Source organism: Dermacentor variabilis, chromosome 9 (assembly GCF_050947875.1).
Source record: "Dermacentor variabilis isolate Ectoservices chromosome 9, ASM5094787v1, whole genome shotgun sequence".
Lineage (NCBI taxonomy): Eukaryota > Metazoa > Arthropoda > Arachnida > Ixodida > Ixodidae > Dermacentor > Dermacentor variabilis.
The window spans coordinates 111117011-111142259 of NC_134576.1; the positions used below are offsets into that span (position 1 = coordinate 111117011).

Genomic DNA, 25249 nt, shown 5'->3' on the forward strand with positions numbered 1-25249 from the left:
CGCTTCTTCGTCCTTCTCTTTCCTCGAGTGTCGTAATGGTAAAGCTCGCTTGGGTGGCTTTTCTCTGCTCGCGGATGGAAGAGTGCGTCCCCGTATAGTTCACGACAGAATGTGCTTATCATAGTCTTATCAATAACGGGACACACCGTACTACGTCAGGAGCCGATTGCGATGATGATGATGACCTTAAAGTTTTTGGCATGCATCCTCCTATGCCGATTACCTGCGTGTATGTGTGTAGAGCCTGACGAGGAAGACAAAGGCTTGCTTATTTTGCAGTGTCTTGGCATTAAATAGAAAACCGTGACAACGGTGAGGCACTAAAATCTCTACTTTCTTTTTGCGCATAAGGAGCAATACCAAACTACGATTCTTAGAGAGTCCACCTTGCTTTGGTGTGGTGCATATAGGTATGGCTCAACCCACTGCGAAGATCAGCCATAAATTGGGTTGCAGTAGGTAGAAAAGGAAGAAAACTTAAATGCGTTGCAACATTCTGTGCATATGCTCTAAATCTTCCGATAAAAGACAGTAAAGAAGAAGTTCAAGCAGTCGGAATCTGCCCATAACAACAATATTACGACATGTCATCTAGAGATATTTTATGTTGACGTCATGTTGGCATCATTATCTTGTTTTCGCGATTGCGCCTGGTTGTGTGGCAATGTACGGCCTAGAACATTGATGGCGTCCATAGCAATAACAATTGCTTATAGTTGCAGGAACTGTTGTTGCGATAGAAACTGCGAGACAATGAAAAAAGGGAGATGAATATCAATCGGAGGGCTATTTCTGGCTGCAATATTAGTTTTCTGCAAACGGTAGCCCACTCTGCTGCTTTAATTCAAGATGGGACAATCGCAAGAAAACGGCTAACAGTAACGAAATGTAAACGACGCTCACGATGCGCGATGCCACCGGCCACGTAGGTGGCATTTTTCGGAACATGCGGGGATAATTACTACCATTCATTCTCAATTTCCTTGGAATTTACAATTTGCTCATAGTTTCTGACATTATCTACCAAGTTTCCCACTGTCAGCGAGAAATCCAGCGCTTCCTACGCAAGGACAGGGGCTCAATGGTCCACTTCTCTATTTACCTCAAACCCGTCGCGGTGGCTTAGCACCTATAACTTTGAGCCAATAAGCACGAGTTTGCCGGATGGAATCCCAGACGCGGCAGCCGCAATTCGGTGGTGGGCGAAATGCAAAAACGCCTGCGTACCTTGCATACGGTGCACATCAGACAACCCCAGATGGTCTGAATTAATCAGCAGTCAATTACTACGGTGCGCCTCATAATCAGATCGTGGTGATGGCACATAACACCCGAGAACTTGATTATTTACGTCGAAGTAAATCTTCCTTACACCGCGATACGGCGTTCTAGCAGTAGTAAGACGTAGAGAATCCCGTCGCTTGATCTCGAGGCTGTACTGGTGAAACGAGACAAAATACAGCGAAGTTTGAAGTGTGTGACAGTTTTGGCATTCAGCGCGGCATTTATCTCCAGCTTCGGGGGCGCAGCAGTCGAGTTGTCGCTCTCGAGCAAGCGACAAGTGAAAACTTGAATTCGAGAGCACATGGCATTGGCCTGAAGAAAATGACCTTTTAACGGAAGATTTCTTACTTTGCAACTATGCATACGGGCCCACAGCGTTCCAACATAGTAACATTCAACCTATTATGCAGGTTTGGTTTGGTTTGGTGCATACGCATATGGCTCAACCCACTACGGGGGATAGGCCACGAATTGGGCTACAGTAGGTCAAAAGACAAAGGGATGCCAGTCTGCGCCCACTGTCTTCGACTATGGCCGGCCTCCCGCCGATAGAGCGTTAGCACGAGGGCAAGATTAAAACGTAGGACCCGCCGCTAGGTGCATCATCAGTTAGCAATGTCACTCGTGTGTTTATTAGCGTCATATCTGTACCTTAGTGCCCATATGCCCTCAGAAGCACACACACATGACGTTTCACGTAATTCACTGCGGCTGCGACCCCAATACAAACGTAACGCAAACGACGCAGAGGTTTGCTCGAAATGAGGCAAACTAAACACATTTTACCCGAAATTGTGACGATGCAGTGCAATAATTTGCATATGTGTTCGGCGATCACGCAAAACGAACACAGTACCCCAGAAGTTCGGATGTGGAGATGACATCCGTATCAACGCGTCGAGAATGTGCATTAATGTTATTAGATGCAACCCACGTGTCCGCGGTCGTTTTGCTCTGTACGTGCCTCACTTTCGTCACTCGTAAGACCTTTAGTAGCAGCTACCGAGTGCGACACGTCGCAAAACACTAGCAGTTGTAGCCCACAAACTGCTAACGCAGAGTTCAAAACAGCTTCTCTATAGTTTCGAGGGCCTACTCGTCTTTCCCTATGTGCATGCGATCGAGACATTGAGCATGTTTCCCCCATGTTGCCGATGGACTACGAGGGTCCTTTTGTTTTCATTTAGTGAAAATATGGAAGAAGTTATGCGTGATGTCTAAAGTTCCGCGCTTAAATAACGGCATTTGAGGTAGCTACGCAAGCTATAGCGCCTTGGAGGTTTAGAAGCATGTTTTACAGATTGTGCAGGACTTATCCCTCTGTCCTGATAGAGAAAGAGAGAGAGAGAGAGAGAAAAATAACCTTATTTAGTGTCCAGCCATTAGGGGAATTCTTTTGAGACCGAGATCAAGTTTAACGGTAATTGTGGCAGCAATATTCTGAATTGCATGCGAAGTAAATTGTGTGTGAATAGAATATGGCGTACGCGCACTTCTTCTTTAAAACAGTGCTCGAGAACGCTATATGCAGGCATTGGTTTAAGCGGTTGAGTGGCCCAACGATTGCGCCACACATGAGCACTGTGTTGAAGCGTGCGGCTCTGTTAGTTTACGGAAGTTCCGAATGAATCGGTTCGCAAGAAGCAGGTTCTCTCATGTGGCCCTGCAAGCTGGCGAAAGGGAGCCCGTATTTATTTTTTCGCAGCATAATTATGCAAATAGATCATCAAGGGGTTAGGCCTGCGCCTTTTTGACCAATTTCATACTTTGAGCAGATTTCACGTTGCATAGCTGCGGTAGAAGAAATTTAAGCTTCTTCCCTGATATCGGTGGGCTGTCTTGCATGAAAACTGCAAGACAGTCCACCGCATATGTATATGCGGTGCATATGTCTTGCATGAAAAAAAAAATGTGCAATGCATATGTGCAATGAATATGTCTTGCATGAAAAAAATGAATTATGTAAAGCGGGTTCAGGTAGATGTATAAGGACTAGGGCTGCAATTGTGCTGGCTTTGCCCGTAGGTGTCAAGCCTGTTAAATAAACGCACTTGAACAAATATCTTTCACGCCTTCCTATAAAGAATAATTTGCCGTAAAGTTATACTTAGTGCTTCTTTGTACTTTCAACGAAAGCCACGCGTAATACTTGGAGCATAAAACATGTTACACAAATAACGACTTCGAAGGCTCAAACGTTTGAGAACGTGTGGGCGATTTCTCGAAACACCGCACGGCTTGAGCCACTTCCGCCTACAAAAGGAAAACATCAGATTCGACAAATATAATGTTTAATCCAAGACCTACGACAAAAACTGATCCAAGACCTGCGACAGAAACAGGTCCTTGAAAAATTTCCGGAAAACTACTCGCGAATATTTTCTAAATAGCGCGATGCAAATTCTTTTTTTTTCTTTCGCAGGGTCCTTTCTGTAAGTTCCCCCCTCGAATCATCCCGGGCCGAAGGTTTATTCCAGGGGTGCTTGAGGCCCTTCCCCTTCCTCTTCCTCGCCCTGGGCGTTGACGTTCAAGGCCGGTGTTTCACGCGAGTCCGAATCGTCCCGCCGACCTCTGCCCGGTTCTGACCCGGGTGCTGCCCGCTGGTCACTGGCGCGGTCTCGGTGGTCGTGCTCGCAGAAGTAGCGTCCAAGCGGACGACAGACACGAACGTAAGCCGAGCAACAGGGGGCCGGGTCGTTGTTGCGAAGTCCCTGGGAAAACGAAGTGGCAGCGGCTTACGATGGCGCAGAAATTTCCCCTGCTCACTTACGAAAACGACTAATGGCTGTGACCTTGCCCTAGTGGGCGGAAGATAAACAAATCACTGTATAGCATTGCGCGGATGTGTGGAGCGCAGAAATGTTTAAGCTGGCTATCGCAGCGAAACTTTTTTTTTTTTTTGCTGTAACTAGAAGTGATCGCAAACTAAGTAGAACGTTGCGTCAACCTTTACGAAAAATGCCGAGTCGCGAAAGAAGTTTGCATGTCGGTCTCCGAACGGCCGGTTTGAAGCTTTCCAGAGGTGAGAGGGTGCCAGAAAGGCGCTTGCTTCGTGCAAGCTCGTACAGACAAGTTCCTGAAGCAGGCTAAATCTGCAACAGCAATGAGACTGAAAGACTCGCGGTGTTATGTATACAAAAAATGCGTTACTTCTCAATTTCGGGAGTTTCCACTCTGCTGCTGCCGCTGCTGTTACTGCTTGAGTACTGCTTCTAAAGCTAAACCATCGTTAATAAAATGAGTTCGTCTTCTACAAAAGGCGTGTGTTCCAGGCTACCTCATCAAATATCCAGCGATCTCCAAGCAGTCTTTCCCCCCTCTCCTCATCTTTTGAGTGAATGATTGTTACGAATTTTAACGTCTGAAGGTTAGCAGTTATGCGTAAACGCGTACGAGCCCAGACGCTCACCTACGTGAAGAACCTAACGTAACCGCTCACTGAAAACAGCATGCAATGAGGAACCTGATATGGCTATGCGTCGCCTGAGGTATAAGCGCAGGGGTAAATTAAGTGACTTGTAGGTAATCTATTTCGGCGATCACTTGCTCTGGCCTGATTCAAGACAGCATAGAATCGGGAGCAAAAAGGTTTAACAAAGAAACATTGAATATTCCCCATCGAAACTTTGTACGGCTAGCATATGCATACCTTCGTGAGCGTATATGGGAAATTTGAGTTATAAGATGAATAAGGGTGCGTCAAGATAGTTCCAAACCTTTTCCTCATTGCGGCTCGCCTCGGAGCTTTCGCGGGAGTCCGGAATGCCTGGCGGTAAATAACTACAGCCATAGAGTACTCTACGTAAACCTGCTGGTGCTATCTATTAGTCGCGGCACATTTAGCAACCGAATCGCCAGGCTTTGCAATGACTGCCGCACTTAGTCCCGAATTGACTCGCGCAAGACCCGTACTCATTTTTCGTTCTTTCTTTTGAGAATGTTTGCAGGATGCGTGCCTTAAACAATTCAGCCTACATGTGCGCCCCCTATGCAGCGCAAAACCGCTGTCGAACTTATTATGTATCCTTTCGTGCCACATTAGGAAAGCATTGTATTGTATGCTCATGACGGAGATATGAAGAGAGAGCAATATGCGTTGCTTGTATGGGATTGCTCTGGGGCGCGTCGCTTGCAGTACACTGCAAAATAAACAGTCAATTGCTTGATTCATTGCTTAGTTTTGTAGAGTAACACAGGGCTTTCAGAGATGCCACAATGAAAGGCTCTGGACCAATTTTCATAGTCATTTTGACCATGTTGATGTTCTTCAAAAGCACATAACCCTGAATCTGTGTGCAAGATCCTTCTTGAGTTTTGCCCAAACGAATGGCAGTCGACGGGGTCGACGGAGCCGATGCAGCCTGGAATAAAACATGCGACCTCGCACTCTGCAGCGTAAAGCCATGGTCATGGAGATCACTGCGCATGTCAGCAAAGCGAGCGCTAGCAGCACATTTTTGTTTCTGTATAACCATCTCCTTATCCCGTAGTTACCTCCGTTTCCGAGAGTCTTGGTACTGCAAATGAAATAATTTTGCTTCGATTTAGTACAAGCTCAAAAAATATATTCTTAGCCCAAAACCGAGAACTCGGTTTTGGGCTAAGAAGCTACTTGGGAGAGAGCTTCCGAGAAGCTACTCCATCACAAGTAAGCGGACAGTAATTCGGAGTATTTCGTGTGGACTGCTTGGCAGATGAAAACTAGAAAGCAACATTTCTGTCGCTGCAATACCTTCCACGGTCAGTGACACTCGTGGAATACTGGTTTGGGCCAATAAGTTGGCAGAGTGCCTTTTGAAGATCCTCGAACTCTAACTGAAGTACTCTCGTATGCTGAAGGGTATTATAGCTTTAGTTGGCTTCTGAAAGGGGACTCGACTCGAGAACTGTCACTATGTTAGTGAATATTCCTATGCAGCTGTGAGGATGCTGACAGACTAGCACTTTCTTCTTTTTCCTCCATTTCTGCGTTCCCTTTCCTCCAGTGCCGCACACCGACTCGGGCGAGACCTTGGGTTAACTTCCTTGCGTTTTTCTCTTCCCTATAACGTTTCACAGAAGGCTGTGGGCTGCCAAGTTTCTGCTGTCGGTCTCAGAGACCCGGTCTAGGGTTGATGTCAATTAGCGTTTTCCTCTTGTGAAGCTCAGAGAAAGGAGGAGTATCCACAGGTAAATATGGTGCTCAGCCAAGCACGTCATTAATGGGAAGTAAGAACACTCAAATGAAATATATTTATTTGCTATTGGCTAAGTGGCACCAAGATAAGGGCATGTTTATTAGTATGTGATGTAGTATTTGAGTCAGGAAAATGTCACTGCTTCGAAGAGTGAGTATTACGAAGTATTACGAAGAAAATAACTCGAGTCAAACTCTGGTTTCTTCATTTATATACACATTATTCGCAAATATTTACCCTTTATACAACCGCTCAATCGTTATGAAATAAATTAATGTCATTAAAAACACAAACTCAAGTTATAGCAACTCTTCTAAGGAGAATGTTAATTTAGCCACTGAAATGCTTTACACAAATTTTCTGATATCAGCAAATCTCACATACATTGTAGCGCAATGTTGGCAGCGCTGTGATTCAGCATTCTAGTAACTTATCAATAGCTCATCAGCGGTTGTCTGTGGTATTTGTTTCTTAGTGCCCTTGTTTTATTCGCGCTGTTCAACCTCAGTTCTAAGCCTATCACAGTGGTGTAAAGCCTATCTGCCAGATCTTGTACTGAGGAGAACTATGTTTGGTTCATACATTACATGAACATGTTACTCCCGAGCCGAGCGTCGCAATACTGATATTATTGCTTAATTTCCGAGTGCACATTCAAGGAATTGTCGTCCAGTTTCAATGTACACATTACATAGAGCTAAGAGACTCTTGCTATCACTTTAAAGCTGAATTATGCTGTTATACTGATGGTCTCCTGGCTATCAGCAAAAATGACTTATTTTAACGCAACAAAACTAACAGAAGTTGCCGCGGTAGATGCTAAATGGTGTCTCCGTATCCACGTAAACAGGAAGGAGATCTCTATGTAGAGTTCTGTATGTCTCCAGACATTCGAATAATTAAGTACTCACGTCGTAGCGGTTGGGCTCTTGCGCGTACGCGTCCTCTTTGTCACCGACGTTGTGACAGGAACGCAGACGCCTTTCACGACTCGTATGCCGGGACCCTTGCACTTGCAGACGCCTTCCACGCAGTGGGACTCTCCCAGACAAGGCGCTGAGTCGTTGCATGGGGCGCCTACGTGACCTGCGACGGGCGTTGGACGGGTAGGAGGGACTGCAAAGAACAGCGCAGGAGTCGTCAATCGCTCGCAATGATGTAGTCGATAATCATCGTGATGATTAGGGCATCTACAATTAGAGAGTTTGCTTGTGCACGAGATAGTGGCGAGGCATCAAGTTGGTCTGGTTGGCGGGAATCCATTCGTAATTATCGCGACTGATAACCGGGAAAATCCATCACTTATGTGCTAGCAACCTGTGCGCTAAATCTGATCTATACGATACTTATCAACTTCTTTAATTTTACGTAACAAATGAGTGCTGTCGTAATCTTTTTTTTAATCTTTGTTTCTGTCACTTGATGACTATGTTTGATCTCGAAAGCCAGAAAAGCGCGAGCCTCAGAGCACCCTATCTGATTCACCGCACGATTGCCACCTACAAACCAGTATCGGCTTCTTTCTCCGAGGTTGTCTGTGTGCCGTGACGTCACGGCACGGAAAGTGTTTACGCGGCCGCGAGACATCGCGACGTTCTGGCACTCTCTCTGGTTCGCTCGGTTGTAGGCTAGGCCGGCTTACATCAGGGCGCAAGGGGTGAAACGTTTCTTTGCGACCGCACGAAACACGCAGCTAGTGCAGCGTTTCCCGCCAAGTGTGCAACCGGAGCAACCACAGAAGGTACCGCAATGCACGCTCGGCAGCGTATGTGGCAGTGTACCGTCATGCCTTTCGGCGATGGCTCCTCGGAACGGCGGATTAGGTAGGTTGAGTGCGCTAAATATTTTCGCTGTGATTCTGCATGGTCACGCAAGTCTACCGAGTTTGAAGTGGCTCCTTGTCACGAGCCCCGTTTTCTCTCTTCCGTGATAATAATGACTAGCATTCCTAGCCACGTCATGGGTCCCCATTACCTGCGTGGTATAGGGTAATCGGCTGCCTCACGACTGCTTCAGTCTGCCGGATGAGACCGTTTGCCAAAATGTGTTTTGGTAACGTGATAGTAGGGCTTGCCTAAAATTCTCTATATGCGCCATCTTGCTCTTCGCGCATTACCTAGATACTAGAGAAATTTACTGTTGACGTACGTAGCGGCAACAGTGGTAGCCAGTGGCACCTTGATGCTGTTTCTTTACTGATTTAATGCACCCTTCGTACATGGGCTCCATGGAGAGATTGCAAAAATTAACAAAAGGAAACAATGAACAACACAGCTGAACCTAGAAATTACAGAAGCGCGAATACAATTGTCACACAGCCAAGCGATTCTAGCCCTCAATGGTGCGTGGAAGAAATGACCATTTAAAATTATGTTAGTCCGGGCGAAGTATGGGATTAAAGCATTTTGATCATTGTGGTGAGTTGGTGTCGTCATTAGTAGGCTGTGTTTCACTGAGTGTAGAGGTCCCAGGCAATACAGGCGTACTCGGTCTTCGCGAAAATTAAGCAATGATAAACGTGGAGCTTAAACATATCGTGGAGGTTTTGGAAGTGTGTATTTTAGGGAACGCAGTTCAGGAGCCGCGAAGGAACATGTATTGTTAACGCGAAGATTCCACGAAAGGCTGCTAGATAGCGTGACATCTATATATTCGTGGTTAGCAACTTCTTTAAGTGGGGAAGAGCAGAGCATGTAAGCTTAAGGCATATGTTGTTTTCTTGGTTGATAAGGGAAGAAAGAAAAGTTTTTTTTCTACATTTAGGGTCATTCCCCATAATAAGCACTAAGACTGAACGTTATTCAGCCTGTGATTCAGGTCATTTTGGTCGTTAGCACGATTTAATTCATTAGACAAAGCTCGATCGTCTGCAAATAGTCGTATTTGACCAGTTGGCTTGCCAAATCAGCAATGTCTTCAACATACAACAGGAACCATCAGGGGCCCACTACAATGTAAAACCTTATCCGTCCCGCTTAGCTGCAGTATATGTTAAAGGTGCGTAAGGTGCGGGTTTCATTCCCACCGGCGGCAAAAATCTTCGCGTCCAGTTTCATTTCTCTTTTTTTTCCTCTAATGTGCACGTCAGGAATAAACATAACAATCGCCTTCTTAAATGACTGGCTTCTTTTTCTATTTTTTTCGTAATGACTATATAGAAATCTTAAATTTGCTTGCACATGGGCTGAACTTTTCACCATCATCACCTCTCATCTCTAGTCTTTTCGCGAGAAGCATCATGCATTTACTTCGTCCTCATGAAGACGCTGCATCGACGTCTGACGCTGTGATTATGCCTGATTTAACGTTTGCATTTCGGCAGAGCTCGCTAATTGTGCAGTGAATAAGCATCATTCAAATATCAACTTCAGTAAAGCTTCGCTGCGCATAGATTCCGACGTGTGTGTAGGACCTGCAAGTTCTTAGACTAAGTGTTTAATGACTCACAAGACCAATGGCATTAAGACAATCAGAAAAGCAAATGCCGAAGTACCTATTGAAACAAGGTTTGAGAAGAGCGAGTTGACTTACGGTCCGGCTTCGGCGTGGGCTCGGAGGCCTCTGTAGCTCCGCCTGTTTCAGCGTCTGCAAGAAAAGTTGGGACGCAAGTGTTGGAGACAGAGTAAAGGTGATGCCTAATTTTAACCGGGCCAATAGATGGCTGTCGATAATCTGTCCGAGCGTTTCTCCTGTCGAGCGAACAATGCAGTCGAATGCTAAACTCGCTTCCGTAAAGTGAAGTGCTTTGAAATAGCAATGGCAGGTGCGTTATCCACACGAACGAACAGAGCGAAGTTTCTCCACGGCACCGGGAATCCCGCAGGTGACAAGTGCATGAATCCTCCGTAGCGTCGGACATCTTTGAGGTTCCGCAAATTCTATCGGCTGTCGCCGCACAAGATTTAAAGCCATTCACACAGAGGGCGCCAACCTGTCCCAAAAGATGCCGGCATAGCCGACCAATAGAAGGAATCCCGATTGAATCGTTATAGCTGCAACTGTGATATATCGTCGTGCTTATTACCGTTTTCCGAAAGAAGTGTTTCAGCAATAGTGTTGGGACTGTCGCCAAAATTTCTCACGAGCGGTGGCGTGGTCTTTGTCGTCAAAGAACCTGGTCACCGCGAAATAAAGAAAGCTGTTGCTCCAGCGTGCTTTTGTAGACGGTGTTCTGCTCTGGTAAGTTTTCACAGGAGCGCTTGCTTTGTTGGCTCAAGAGGAACGCACAAAAAGCTGCCTGGAAAGTAATGACAGGTGTTGCGTGTAAACTTTTCCCGTGCAATGTTAGTACTGCAGCAATTATTTCATGCAAAGGTGTTTAGGTTCCAAAGTATGCGTATGAATAATAAACACAAAACCACTAAAAAAGCAAAACCATTATGTTTAGTGCAATGTCGTTGTGTAAAAGTGATAATGAATTTCATCAAGCTGTTTTATGCTTCCAAGCAGAGATTATTTTTTTTAATCTAGAGTGTTAGCATTGAAACTGAACAATCTGAATTTCTCTCCAAGGAGGACCGTAGCATAAGCTTGCCATAGCATGCGGGTATACTTACACAAGCGGCGTGGTTCTGGAACTGGTTGATGAAAAGGGTTAAAATAAGAGGGGAGCAAGACATGCGTAATTAGTGGCGTCACGGTAAAATTTGAAAAGCAACACATTGCATGCTTATTTTTTTTTTACTTCAGTTCATATTCAGCATTCACACTTTTCCATTGAGTGTTCCTCGCGATACATTTCGTGAGAACAGTGTTTGCTTCTGTGCGATGCGTCGGTTATTCATATGAAAACAATATTAGGAACAGGACTGGCAATTTTAATGATCTGAAGTTGCTGCCATTTGAGCACCCACGAATTGTGCTGGCAGTCAGTGATAACGACAGCATCACAGAGGCAATGGCCAATAGCACTAGGCACTTTCGGTTTCGTAGGCAAAGTTTCATGCAGGCCAGTATTCCCACTCATTAGCTTTGCATCCCTAAAACCTTTACAGCGAGACTTTATATGCGTAGGCGAAAAACTCTTGGTCCGACCACAGAAACCCTGCTGCGGGTGTATGAGGCGTCGTTTAGGGGGGTATGAGCCATTGCATTCGTCTTACGGAAGGGACGGACAAATATTTTGTTGGGTAGGGATAGAAATGCTTACGCATTTAAAACATACACATTTATCCACGTAAAATTTGCAGGGAAGGGACCCAGAAGGGGACGGGTTGAAGACAATATCATGATGACATAATTATCTCGCACCAAAATTGTGGGGCGCCATTGCCTACGCCGATAGTGACGTCATTTTCTCTCGCAACAGAGCGCGCGAGCAGCAACCTCTCCCCGACTTCGCGATAGGTTCAAAAATGTGTGCCTGTATTCAGTTAAATGAAATGTGCAGCCCCGGTGTTTCACTTGGTAACTGCAGTGCATTACCGAGTCATAAACAGTGTGATTAACGCATTACGAAACACAAATGCGTAACATAATTCAGACAGACTTTGAAGAACCCGCTGGACTAACACAATTAACGGCTCATTGCACCCCTCCATGATGGTGATTATGCTAAACCCATTGTGCGGCATTTCAAATAAATAATATGATAAAACCAAGCCAAACGTGTGCGTAACCTCATTAAGAAACACAAAGACGTAAGCAATAATTGAGAAAGAGTTTAATAAACCGTTTGAAATAACCAAGTGATAAACACCGGGGCAGCACATTTCACCTTCGCTTGTTTACCATTTTCACGGGGTGCATGGGCGGTAATTTTTTTTTCTTTGTGCAAGAACATTGTTTATTTCGCCGGGACACTGCATGCAGACTGAAGCGATCATTACGGTTATGTACAAAACTTCAGGGGGCGGCATTTATGAAAGGTTTCCAAATTCAAGTCAGAATACCTGTCTAGTCCGTTTTTGTCTCGTACCACGCACATAACCTATTAGTCTGGGCACGAAGGTAAATGTCATGGTACAGGAAGCGGCGTAATGTTGGTCGATCATGCCACCAAAAGGTACGGCTCTAAAGGTCGGGCCGTTGCCAACTCTATCCAAGTTTGGTGATAATAGGTGAGCCTAATACGAGAACTGTTTGTTAGCTCATTAGTTTGTAAAAATGACGAGCGGGTACTTTTGATGCTTACCATGGGTGAAAAATATGAACCAGAGGAGGAGGAGCACAACTAGGAGGACCAGTGTGCAGGCGCAGAACTGAATCATTACCTCAAGTCCTCTTCTACTGAAAGAAATAGAAAATAAATTAAAAACAAGAAAGTGACTCAGAGAAGACCGATTCGTCTCGAGTAATGTTTTTGTGCACTGTCATAACATTTTTATTTTTTGTTGCCGTGACTCTTGCCACAGGTGTTCTGCTCTGGCCTTAGAAAACGTCTTTTAATTGTAAGCGAGTGAACTGTGTCCAGTATGAAAATCCTTGAGGGCAAGTTCAGATCGTGTCGAGTTTCTGTAGTCTCTATTAGGAGCTCTCCGGTAAAGTGATCGAATCATTAATCAGTCTGATCGATTAGTGGTCTGACATTTTCATGTGAAAGGACTCATAACAAGCATGCCGATATATTTATTACAAATGAACTTTTTGCCCTTTACACCTGTTGTTTTTGGGCCGTTCTATAGCCACGTTAGATGCACAGTTCATGTGCCATTTTCCACTCGTTATCATGGACATGGTGCTCTTTGGCCATAGCTGGCCTTTTCGTGTAAAAATAAATGAATGAATCAGTCAAGAATTTTCGAGCTTGAAATTGCTTCAGAAATAAGAACGTTAGCTACGAGCTACTTTCAAATGGATACAAACTTCGTCTTTTACGATTCTACCTCCACCTTGCGTATTTTTTCAAACTAACTGTGTATTACTTCCACGCATTGAGTCGTTCACTATTTCGTCTCCAACCTACCATCTGTTTTTCTCTTGTAAAGCTGCGTTCATGTTCAGTGGTTCCTGGTTCAATGCTCGAGTTAGGTCAGTTTTTTTTTTTTAAATGGCCAAACTTTCTTTCTGAGCAGACTGCTTGCTCTGAAACTTCGCACGAGCGCTATATTTAAATTTTCTTCATTCAAGGTGTCGATTTCTGCAAAACTCTCTCGGGTGAAATCTTCAGCACCTGCTAAGAAGAAATGACGGATCGAACAACTGGCATAAAATCGTGTCAAATACTCGTTAAGTACGAATGGGTGCGTTAGTTTCGTGAATACAGAGGGAGAAAAAAACATAACGCGTAAATCACCGCAGCCGACACCCCCGTAACAATGGTGCTTTGAATGGCCATTAAAGGATAACATGCTTCGCAGATGCGTCCCAGTAAGCCCAACTCGTGCAGCATATGTCAGCGAGGTTGTTTATTAAAGGAGTTCTCAGACGCGTCAGAAATTCCAGGGGTTACGTCTCCAGTGGGTGGCCTTGCTATTTCGGCACTACTCCCTTGCATTTTCAAGTGCTACACTATATCTCATCTCAATACTTTCAAAGTCTGCGTTACATACGACGCGGGTTTCTGTGTGCTGCACCGCTTCTTCCGACGCCATCATCTAGCTGCACGTTCCGACATGCCGGTAAGGCTGCGGTTCCGGCTGTGTTTAGAGACGATTCATCACCGATGCTCCTGTCCCGCTCCGCGCGTCATCGATACCATGGAAGGGCATTTTGTAAGTGCCCACCTAGTGGACTGTCCATTGTAGCTGCTGCTAAAATGCTGATTGTCTGGTAGGCGTACCAGCGACAAGGAGGCAGGCTCCTTCATCCTGCCCTCTTCTTACTCGTACAGCTCCAGCCAATCAGCGGCGGCAGAAATTGACATTCGACTAAGTGAACTTTTACAGAATACCCGTCCCCCTCCTTCATGCTGGTCATACGATCCCTTCCGTGTTGCGAAGCAGGGTTGTGTCGCTGGCTGCTCTTTGACATTTCTGAACGACTACTCCGCTATGGAACTCCTCTAATAAAATGTCATCGTTGCAGTCTTAAAAAATGGCATCGAGGTCTATAGGCTGTGGCAGCCATGCTATCGGGCAGCTTTCTGTGACTAGAAAGGGTCGAACGGAAAGCAACAGATGCAACGCCTGCACAGACGTAAGCGCGTTTGAAATTACTCGCAAAACCTTATTTGCGGTTTTTCAAGGTTTGAAATAGGAAACAATTAAGGATCCAATTCAATAAATTACGTATAGTATAATTAGAGACGCAATAAACCGCGATGAACACCGCATAGTTTTAAAGTCGCGCAATGTTTCCTTCGCTGTTTCACCTTTCAGTAGCTGAGAAACAGACGCAAGTAGCGTTTATGCGGCGTCTATCCCGATAAAAAGCAAAACGACTCTGGTTTTGGCATCAGTAATTAATTTGTATAAGCTCTGCCCCTGCAGCTTGTCCTTATTTGCCTCCAAACTCGTTCGCGACTAAATACGAAGTGGGAGCAGTGAAACTACTGACATTTCATATCCAGATGCCGCTTCCACTTCTGTTCAACGACAATGGAGTCCCACTCCAGAACAGGCGAGAATTTTAGAGGCCCACCGAGAAGGAACTCGTGACACGCCCGTATACCGTTGTCGCGGATGATCATTGGGCTACAGACATTACTGCCATCACCACTGGCTCGGTACGTAAGCCTCAGTAAGAGAAAACCGATGAATCCCCATCCGAAAAAGAACAGCTCTGAGGTCAGAGTGTCGGATTTCGTCACGGGGTCCTATGCAACGTATCAAACATACCGATGCTTTAATCTCACCGCCATCTATCGAATGCAGCGCAAAACCATTCATAACCACTAATAGGTGGGTTTGCGGTTACCCACCCTCTAGATGCTAGCGATGATACTGCAAGAGTGTATGCTTCAAAGGAACAGGTTCCTTAAACGCTATCGAACAACGCCAGCACGGTGTTACCCAAGGTGTTTGAAATATGCGCCCAGTTTTAAAAACGCTACCAACGATAGCGAACATGGTGTCATCAAAGTTGAGCTGTCCCGCCTCGAGACGTGGACATTATGAACGCCGCGCGTATATAAACCGTAATGGCAACGCCCGCCATTTCGTGATCGCTGAGAAGGGTTACGGTTGTCTTTACAACGCCAGATTCTGTCATGATATGAGGCAAAGGTGGCTTTATTTTAAGTGAATGCGATCAAGATTGAAGCGTCCGCGCTAACAAGCAAATGAAGGCTACCTAATTCCACGAAGGGTTTTTCGGTTCAACTACAGATATCTGAGCGTGTGAGACGACAAAAATGTCATAGGCATCTGCTACAGCTGAGCCGTAGTCTCGTTATGATTTAACGATGACGTGTGTTTCTTATCTACATATGCGCACCGAAGGGTTCAGTGCATCGTCGCTACCCTAGGCACCCTTCCAGAGGCACTTGCCGAAATTGTCGACCACCTGCAAAGTAATTCGCGTACAGTCAATTCCCCACGGTGCGTGTGATCTGCCTAACTAAATGTTTGCGTATATTAGAGTGAATAGTCTGACTGCGCCGAACTCACGACGCGGGTTGCCCTTCCGAATATGCAGCCTTGGTCTTGGTCCCCAGAGGCAAGGTGGGGGGTCTTCGCTTGGGGCCTGGACATTTGGTGCCTTTCGGGACACGGGGCGCCGCCGGGGTTTCGGACGCCGGGCTGGACGTGGTCTCGGGCATCGTGCTTGTTCGAGTATGCGCTTCCGCTGCCCCGTGGCTGGATCGGCCCTGGAGGCGGATGCCCGATTGCGAGCGAGCATAGAGCAATGGGGGTTTTTAGAGAACGTTTCCTGCTGTGCATAGATGGAACGCCATCAAGAAATACCATCCGAAGTGAAGCTTTAATCGTTGTTTACGTCTAAAGGATAGCGAAACGGCCACTGCTGCAGTGAGAAGAGTTGTGGAAAGGAAGAACAGACAAAGAAGTGATGTGCAATAAGGAAAGATTCAACGAAAGATTGCAATTTGAAGTGGTTAACGCTAGTCAGGCAGGCCGTGTCTGGGCTTGGCTCCAACTTGAGAAAGCGACGGCTAATAAAACATGCCAATATCCTTTTGAATTCTAGATTAAGATTAACTTAAGGTATTTCAAGTCCTCTTCTAGGGCGATGCGTTTACATATAGGCAATATACAGTATATGGGTAATACCAGAGCGAACATCAAATTTGCTTTTCAGCGAAGACCACCCGCGATCTCTACATTCGAATGCGACATGTTTGCATGGAACAAGTAGCTTTGCCGTCGAAGATTTAGGGTAATTCAGCGTTTTCCCCTTTCAAAAAAATTGCGATAGTGTTCCCTAGCTTTTTCAATAACAGTAGCTTGATGGCTGTAGAAACTTAAAATCTCAACGAGCGTTTCAGTAAAGGCCATGCGCGACATGTGCGTTTAGCAACAAGAACATGTTGAATGTAACCTCATGTTCCCTTTCATACTGCTCAAGGGGGTCATCCTTGGTGAGTTCAGCGTCAAACTAAAAAAAAGGATATCACTACGCAAGAGGCAGCGTACGTGAAGTTTAACCAGGAAGAATAAGGATGGCTGTAAAGCACACCCCTAACAATGCAGGAAAAGAAGAGCAACGTCACAACGTGCTTGACGTAGACTCTGCTCACCATGGCGGAAGTGCGAGGTTCCACGGTAATCGGAATGACGTGGACACTCGAAGCTCGACCGGTCGTCGCTAGTCGGGTGTCTTCCCCCGTGTTCAGGAATGGAGCGAATATCGCAGGAGGTGGCGGCATGGTCTCAACTGGTACCGGACGCGGTGGCATCTTTTCGTATCCAGAAACCTTCAACACGTCGATCAAACTCAGCGTTGTTCTTTTCATGGCTGGAAACTGTAAGAGGCTGCTCCCTCTTTTCATCGGGTGACCGAACGGAAAGAACGTGCTGACAACGCGCTTCGTTGTCGTCGTCTTTCCGCGAGAGTCGTAGCACGGGGGGGGGGTCTCTTGCGTGGCTCAACTGTCTGCTCGAGGTTTAAGACACGTGTCGCAATATAGTTCACTTTCGAATACGATTACACACTTGTAATCGCAAGACCGTAGTAGGAGCCGATGATATGCGCATGCGTGTGTCGAGGCAGGTGAAGGAGAGAGTTCTTTTATTATGCAGTGTCAGTGTCATCGGCATGGTATCGAAAATTGTCTTGGGCGATGCACTAAAATTTGTACTTTTCTTTGGTGTTACATACCATAAGCATATATATATATATATATATATATATATAACGCTCAGTGAATCCGTCATAAGACGCATGCCAAACAATCTTTGGAGGATAGATGATGAAGAAGGTAAAGGTGTCAGAATGTGGCCATAAATACAACAAGATTTTATTAAAGTATATTTTCTGCCGACGTTATATTGCCATCAATATTTCACTCGCAGTTGATGCGGGCTGCACAGAAATGCATATGGGTAAAGGTGGCGACGCTCACGCCAGTAACACTTGCATTCGATTTGTAACAACATCATTACTGTAGAAAGTGCGGAACGGTGAAAGAGAGGGCGCAGCCAGAGTTTGGGGAGGAAGGGGGAGAGGGTCTGTCGGCCTGTAATATAAGCGTTGGGTAAATGAGAGTACGCGTTCGTGAATTCTTGACGATACAATTGATGCCAGCAGTCGATAGTAACGCAGCGCGAAGAATGCAAAAAAAAAATGCGAGAGATCACCGGCTGCTCAGATTGCATCTTAAATATGCCAGTCTCCTCTGTATGCAACGTACCTTACAATTCTCTCGATCGGTGCTGCAAACTCCCAAACTCCGACCAATCTTGCAGATTGTACGCACAGGACCATAAATACACCTAATACAGCCCCACCCCGCTGCAAGAAAAGAAAAAGAAAGAGCGGCGGAATCCATCTCACGATTAATGTCGACGATAATCCGTTTAGCATTTAAGGAATATACCGGCACAATGCATTCCCACTATCGAAACGAGCTATGTATGAGGCATGTACTGCGGCGCGATTCCTCTTTGGCGCTTCCGTAAGAACACTCGGCGCCACCTAGCGTCGCCGTCGCGAAGCCTGTGCATGGCCTCCGAATTGCATGGCGCACCGGTGCGTGTGAACGCCCAGAAATGCGTCATGCGGCAACCGAGCCCCTCTCTCGCGGATCTTTTGGATCCGGTGTGCCACCTAGTGGCGCCGCCGAGAAGTCCGTGCGTGGTTTCGAAGACAGCTCTGGCGCGCCCGTGCCTTCGAACGATTCCCTCTTTATTACGTCACAAAAAGTGACCGATGGGATGCCCGGGCCACCTCTCTGGTGTGATTGTCCTATTTTCTGTTGCCAAATCACGAACTTCTCGATAGTGCGGATGACGGCGGCCGAGGTTGAGGAAACGGCCGCAATAGCGTTGGCCCTGCTGAATGACGGCAGATTGGCGCGATTGGCGGTCCGAGCATTCGCCAAAGTCACCGTCTCGAAATCGGTCTTGCGAATCCTACGGGACAAGGAAATCAAGCGACTCAACGAGTCGGCCCACAGATGTGCACATTCCGATGGACCTCAATAAGGTTTTCTATTCCTTCCGGTTCCTGACTTCATATAACGGGTTTCTACGTTCTTCTTTGACGTCTGTGACTGTCGTAGCCCACAGGAACACGGCACTTCCTGTTGCACCGATTCTATCCCGAGGTCACGATTCATGCATGGCATGGTGGCGCAGATGGAAGGTCAATTTTGGAAGAAGTCATGCTGTTAAGAAAAAAAGAAGAATGAATGGTAAGTGTGTTGTGTTGGCTCCTTACCTACCCGAGATCCACAAACCACGAAAGCGCTTACGGCTCGGAGCCAGCCGTGGACTGGCTCTCTTTCGAAAGACTCACCCATCTTACAATTAAGCCCACAACCGCACCGGCGGTGTACTCATTCTCAACACGATAATGCACGTGACCCCGTCCAACTGGGGCCACACTTTGACCTGCGAGAATGAGGCCCACCACCTCCCAGAAACCAGGCCGCTAGCATTCACCACACGGCTAGTCTTGTGGTGATTGCAAGAGGCGTGATGAGAGGCTAAGAATGTTTGGGTACTCTGAGAAATTGCGACAGAACCCTTTCTCACGTTTACTGTTTACCGTACTGCATTTAGCATTGAATCAGTATAGCGACGCAACGTATTACCACCGTCGAGAGGAGTTATGCAGGAGGCGTGAACTGAAGCGGGATTCCTCTTTCGCGCTTTCCCTTTCCTCCCATGCCTATGTATATTTTCAAATCAAATAATAATAATCCATACTACACTCGGCGCCATCTAGCGCCGTCGATGCGAAGCCTACGCGTGGCCTCTGAACTGCATGTCGCATGGGTGCGTGCGAACCCTGACAACAATTGCCTCATTCCGCTGGCAGATACTCAGCGAGCCAACTTAGCGACAAGCTCAGTGAAAAAGCGGCATTCACCCAGTGCCTTTGTGACGCAGCCTGGTAATGCGTCGGGTTGCTGTCCTTGAGTAACTCTTGAGACGCAGGGAAAAGACGGGGAATGCGGGAGATGCCTTGAAGAAACGCCTTTAAGAAGACAAGTCCACTTGTCGAAACGTTGGCTCCTGCTTTCACCTTGTTCACGTTTTGCTCATCGTCTTGGGACGCAGGTTTGACTCTGCTCAGGATCGGAGAAATTTAAGGTATCTTTTTTTGTTCTTTTAGCGTGGCACATTTCCAGTGGCACATACATCTAGACCCAAGTTGACGTCACATTACCTGAAGTCCCACATCTACAGTGACCCGTGTCGGCAGGAAAGAGCTGCTTTGAATCGAGGCTGGTATGTACGCGTTGGCACATAGTGACTCAGGTTGATTCGATGATTGGCTTCGAACCCTCTTACTTCAGCACAGGAGCCCGATGCTCTGACTATTCGACCTCTGACTACCCAGTGACAAAGGTGGACGGGAAAATGGTTAGAAGCAAATATAGATAGATAGATAGATAGATAGATAGATAGATAGATAGATAGATAGATAGATAGATAGATAGATAGATAGATAGATAGATAGAGAGATAGATAGATAGATAGATAGATAGATAAAAAGAAAGAAACTACCCTAAGAATGCTGACGCAGTAAAGAAAAACGCCTCATTTGAAGTGAAAATAGAATATTTCGGAAAAACTTTGCCACAGGAAGTACTTCAATGCGTTCAGCAAAAACGGAGTTATTGGCAATCAAACACAGGTTCTCTTGTGTTCTCCTTTCTTCAGTGCGTTGCACTTCGAAGGCTACGGCCAAGTGGGGCGGGCGCACAACGCTCTGTCTTCTAAATGTCACCGTGGCGCACAGTTAAAATTTCTTTTGTGGTGTTAACGTAGACGCCACGACTTCCAATTTAGGTGCCTACGACGCGCTAAACGTAAGCCAAACGCGGTTGTCCTCAGCGAGCCGCAGTGCACTTAGCCATTGGGCTCGTGGCGGCACCCCGCGGCGGCCGCGGCATTTGCGCGCTACGTAGCAGACCGCAGCTACCAATAGCAGTCACGTAAGGGAGCCCGATTTATTACGAAATAAAGTGTCCAGAAGAGAATGAGAAGGAGGCTTCTGTCGAAGAGAGAGCGTTTGAGAAAAAGGTGCCTTCGCGCTCCACACGCGAGCTCCTCGCACCGCATACAGTAGCAAAACTTGGCCCAGATTTTCGCAGCAGTGTATACTACCCGCGGACTATGTTTTTTCACCAAGCCCGAGGGGTGGTTCAGTGCCCCTTTAAATGTCAGTATGCCCGAAGTAGCTGGTCGAAGTCAGGTTTAAACCCAAGTCACTTGTGTGTAGGCAGTGCAGGCTTCAGTTAACTTCAGATTGAGACGCCCATCGGAGTGTTCACGTGAGGCAAACGCCTAATATGTGTTGCATAATCGGGCTGGTTTCTACAAGTCACCTTTGCCCGCGTACAATGCTGTATGTGGTGAAGATTGTAAGGGCAGAAAGAGGTCCCGTCGTGGGCTTAAACGGGTGCGCGTTTTATCGTGTTTTGCTGGATCTAATAAATGTTCACTCACTCACTCACTCACTCACTCACTCACTCACTCACTCACTCACTCACTCACTCACTCACTCACTCACTCACTCACTCACTCACTCACTCACTCACCCACTCACCCACTCACCCACTCACTCACTCACTCACTCACTCACTCACTCACTCACTCACTCACTCACTCACTCACTCACTCACTCACTCACTCACTCATTGTTGCGGGACATAGTGCCCTTTCATAGTTTGTACACGCATGCACACGCCGTCCCTTGGTCATGGTACGAGCACCCAGACGCCTAATAACTGTGCTGCCAGCCATTCACAGCTGTTCCTGACTATTTCGGCCTGTCTTTCGCCCGCCTCGCACCCCGTATATGAGAGCTTAACAGCGACTAGCAAGCGTTCTCAGGGCCACTGTAGGAGCACCAAAGCGTCCAATAACTGTACTGCCAGTGACTCAGAGCTGCTGCTGCAGTTTTTGTTGCCAATAGAAAAAAAAAAGCGTTTTTCTCTCCCTCCCATCCACCCTACCCCTTCCGGCGAATGTTATAATTTTTGAGGTCCCCATGTTGCTAAGTGCGCATATACCTTCTCCATGATGAGTCGGGATGTCCTTGGCCATTCGTTTTTGGCTTATTTCTTGTTTACAACTTTGCTTACGCCATCTCCTTTAGGTCTTTGTTGCAGTCTGTGCCACCTGGACTTCAAGCCGTATGCCGTCAGATGGTACATTTGCAACTTTTAAACGAGACAAAAATGAACGAAGGTTTAAGTTTGTACCTCCTAGTGGTGTTCAATGCGGCAGTAATCTTCGGCTTCATGCACAGACCAATCGTACTGTCGTTCACAGCCAAGCTGCAAGTGCAAACAGGAATGCAATAGCCGTTGGCATTACATGGAAAGAGACGGTGGGATTCTGACGAGTTTACATTGCATCTCTGCGCACAAGCCTGACGCGTACTAAAGAGCTTCTGCACATGCCTGCAGGGTTCGTGTCGGGTCGTAGTTCTTTTGTTTCTAGTCTGTATATACTAGTCTGTATATTCTAGTATATACGCTGTAGGTAAAAAAAAATGCAGCGTTCAGTCTGCATTCTTTCTGACAACAAAAGAAAACCTCACATACCTGAACCAGTGGAAAGGTCTGCTGTTAATGAAAAGGAATGAATAAACGAAATGAAGAAGGACTGAGTAAGTGTAACTGGGCATAAGGGAAGCATGCATTGGCGATAGTGTTAACATGTGTCTTGCAATGCGACTATGTCGAAGTGCTGTGTTCGAAAACATTTTTTCCCTCAAAGATAAGAGTTATTAATGGAAGACGAAGTTAACATTTCTAGTCCTTGTTCTCTCAACTGGTTCTCTACGTGGAAACCTCACGGAAAGCCGCAGCACGCTTTTGTGCAAGCCTCACAGCGCGCGCATTGGCATGCGAACGGTTACGGAAAATCGTACTCTGTGGGGGTAACGCTAGCGGGGCAACCAGATGCGATGAAATAAGTATGAATGGATATATCCAGGAGGCGTAGGGCTGACATGTTTTTAATAAAGTATGTTGCATAGATTCATACCTTACTACAGCGGTAGTGGCAGTGTTTTTCATGTATGCATTCCATGTGTGCATCCTTATGAAAATGGACCGTAACGCACATTTCTTCAACCAGGAAAGTTCCAAGAAAAGCAACTAATGACGAAAACAAAACAATTGACCGAAAGTCTTCTAGCTTGTTTCTTGGCTGATGTTCTGTCTTGATGGTGTCTGTTTATAGCCGTATTTATGCCTGTAAAATATGTTAATAAACAATGATGTTATTCATATATGTTCTAATGAGGAACAAAGACGATAAGCGGCAAGGCGCTAAAGCAGCTAAAGAAGCAGCTCGGTGCCACCAGCCCGGCTTCCGCGAGCTGGTGGCTTAACTCTACCTTTATTACCTGTACCTTGATAACCTTCGCCTTAATTAACACCAAAGGTCGTGGGTTCGAGGGCCTTAGTGAAATATATCGTAATTAACGATGCTTTAATAAACTTCTCCTTAATTAACACTAAAGGTCGTCGGCTCGACCCCCAATTTTGGTGCCATTGAATTTCGGTGCCATAATGCCGGACGGTCAAATTTTCGACTCTTGAGTCATATAAGGCTTTCGCCTTAATAATAAACTATCAAGATGTTCAGAGAGGTCCTTCTATTGTAAAATTTATTATTTTATTTAAGACATTTTCGTCTTTTGCGCGGTGAATATCTGGGGCGTTCCTGTATGGCTGCTCCTGTCAGAAACTACGAATAATGCAAGGTTCTGTGGGATATTTTGTTATGTTTATGTTGTTACTATGGTATGGTGAGTTGTTGGATGCAATATTCCTGCTCATTTATTGCTGTAATGGACAAAATATGCCTTTTGTCTGGATGACTTTTCTATTCTGCAGCAATAGCTGTTATTCAGCCTTGTTTTTGCTAACGTGCTGAGCCATGCCGGCTCAGCACGAGCCTGCGTGGTAATCTTATATCAAACTCTTATCGTTGTATAGTACGTGTTTTCATGTCATCATAAAAAATAAGAAAAAGCTTTCCCTTTCAATGTCAGGCAGAGAAGATAGTGCTTCTCCTCTTATAGGATTACGCAATTACCAGGTGCAACTCCTTCTGCGCGTTTTCTCTTGTCGGGCCAGTTTGAAAAATCGTGTGTAGCAAATGTGCACAATTTTTACCTGCAAGGAAAGAAAATTTGGAGGACGCTTAAGCTTCGCCTTCATGAGCGGAACGCGATACCATTCAAAGTTACCTGACTGCTTCTCACGCTTCCTGGCAACTGCAGCTTGTTTAACCGTAATGGCTACCTGGAAACGCGGGTGGCGAACGCAATGCTTGGTGTATGCACGCAACTTCAGAGAAGGGGCAGCCCGAGTTCCTTTAAGAGTGACAGCTGCTGCAAGTGACCAAATCGCTGACGTCACACTGCCAGATTTCTTTTTTGTTTTCGCGTAACGGAATTGTTTTCTAGTATATTCAAATTACAATCAGAAGCTATGTCTGTTGGTTGTGCGTAAGTAGTACATTACGATATTTCTGCGTATTTTACCTCGAAAAATTTAGTTCAGTAACTTTCTCGCGCCACATGGAGGGCCTGCGTGGTTGAGTATGCGTGGTCCGAAACTCTTTTTGCCGAAGAAGTGACGTCCTACGCTTGATGTAGGACGCCCACGCCGGATTTCATGCGACACGGGGCCCTTAACGCTGTTGCGTAATGTACCCCAAAGCAATCACGGTAACATCCTAGGGAAAAGAACAAGTCCACTCGTTGCTGCTGCAGCTATTGTTCACTTTCGTCATTTAAGCCATTCGCCTCTGCGTAAGGAAAGTCCGAGATTTCGACAAAATTAATCTTTATTTCGAGACCTGCGACAGAAACTGAATCAAGACCTGCGACAGAAACAGGTCTTTGATCCAGTTACTAAGAAAAAAAAAACTTGACGAATATCCTATGCATAACTCAAATTATACAAAATTTCGGCGCTCATATATGCGCGTGCGTTAAGTTGGCGAATTGAAGCGACCCGGGCCAATGTTTATACCGCCCGCGCTTCACTCGTTCTCCCCCGCTTCCTCCTCCTCCTCCTCCCATTGGGCAGTGCCGTTCGGTGCCATGGTGCCAAGCGAGTCGTCCTCGTTGCGGACCCTCCCACCTATCTCCGAGGTGTTTGGCCGGACGCCGTGGTCAGTGGTCACGGACGCGGCCCCGGTCTCGCTACTAGCCGTAGTGGTGCGTAGGCGTACGGTAGGCACGACCGAGAACAGCATGGTGGATGGCAGGGTCTTCGTGCTCGGACGCCTGCAAGACCCGAGTGACAGGGA

General features: G+C 46.3%; 2 protein-coding genes across 4 annotated transcripts in view; both read right to left on the reverse strand.

The window, feature by feature from the left end:
• Window positions 1-3558: 3558 nt before the first annotated feature.
• LOC142558133 (uncharacterized) lies at window positions 3559-17309 on the reverse strand. Of its 3 annotated transcripts, none has more exons than XM_075670290.1 (7): window positions 17038-17309; window positions 15950-16149; window positions 12595-12686; window positions 11018-11038; window positions 9993-10046; window positions 7373-7577; window positions 3559-3995 (listed from the first exon to the last, which is right to left on the reverse strand). In XM_075670290.1, the coding sequence occupies exons 1-7, from the start codon at window positions 17287-17289 to the stop codon at window positions 3812-3814; spliced, it is 1008 nt and encodes a 335-aa protein (XP_075526405.1). In that variant the 5' UTR covers window positions 17290-17309; the 3' UTR covers window positions 3559-3811. The 3 variants fall into 3 exon arrangements, with proteins under 3 accessions (XP_075526405.1, XP_075526404.1, XP_075526406.1); XM_075670289.1 differs by having other exon boundaries at window positions 12595-12689; XM_075670291.1 differs by lacking the exon at window positions 11018-11038 and having other exon boundaries at window positions 12595-12689.
• A 7460-nt stretch (window positions 17310-24769) lies between these two features.
• LOC142557299 (uncharacterized) overlaps window positions 24770-25249 on the reverse strand; it is a 37705-nt gene continuing 37225 nt past the window's right edge. Inside the window, exon 4 of the mRNA XM_075669030.1 lies at window positions 24770-25226. Within this exon, the coding sequence (XP_075525145.1) occupies window positions 24980-25226 (247 nt within the window). The 3' untranslated portion in view covers window positions 24770-24979. The remainder of the gene's footprint in view (window positions 25227-25249) is intronic.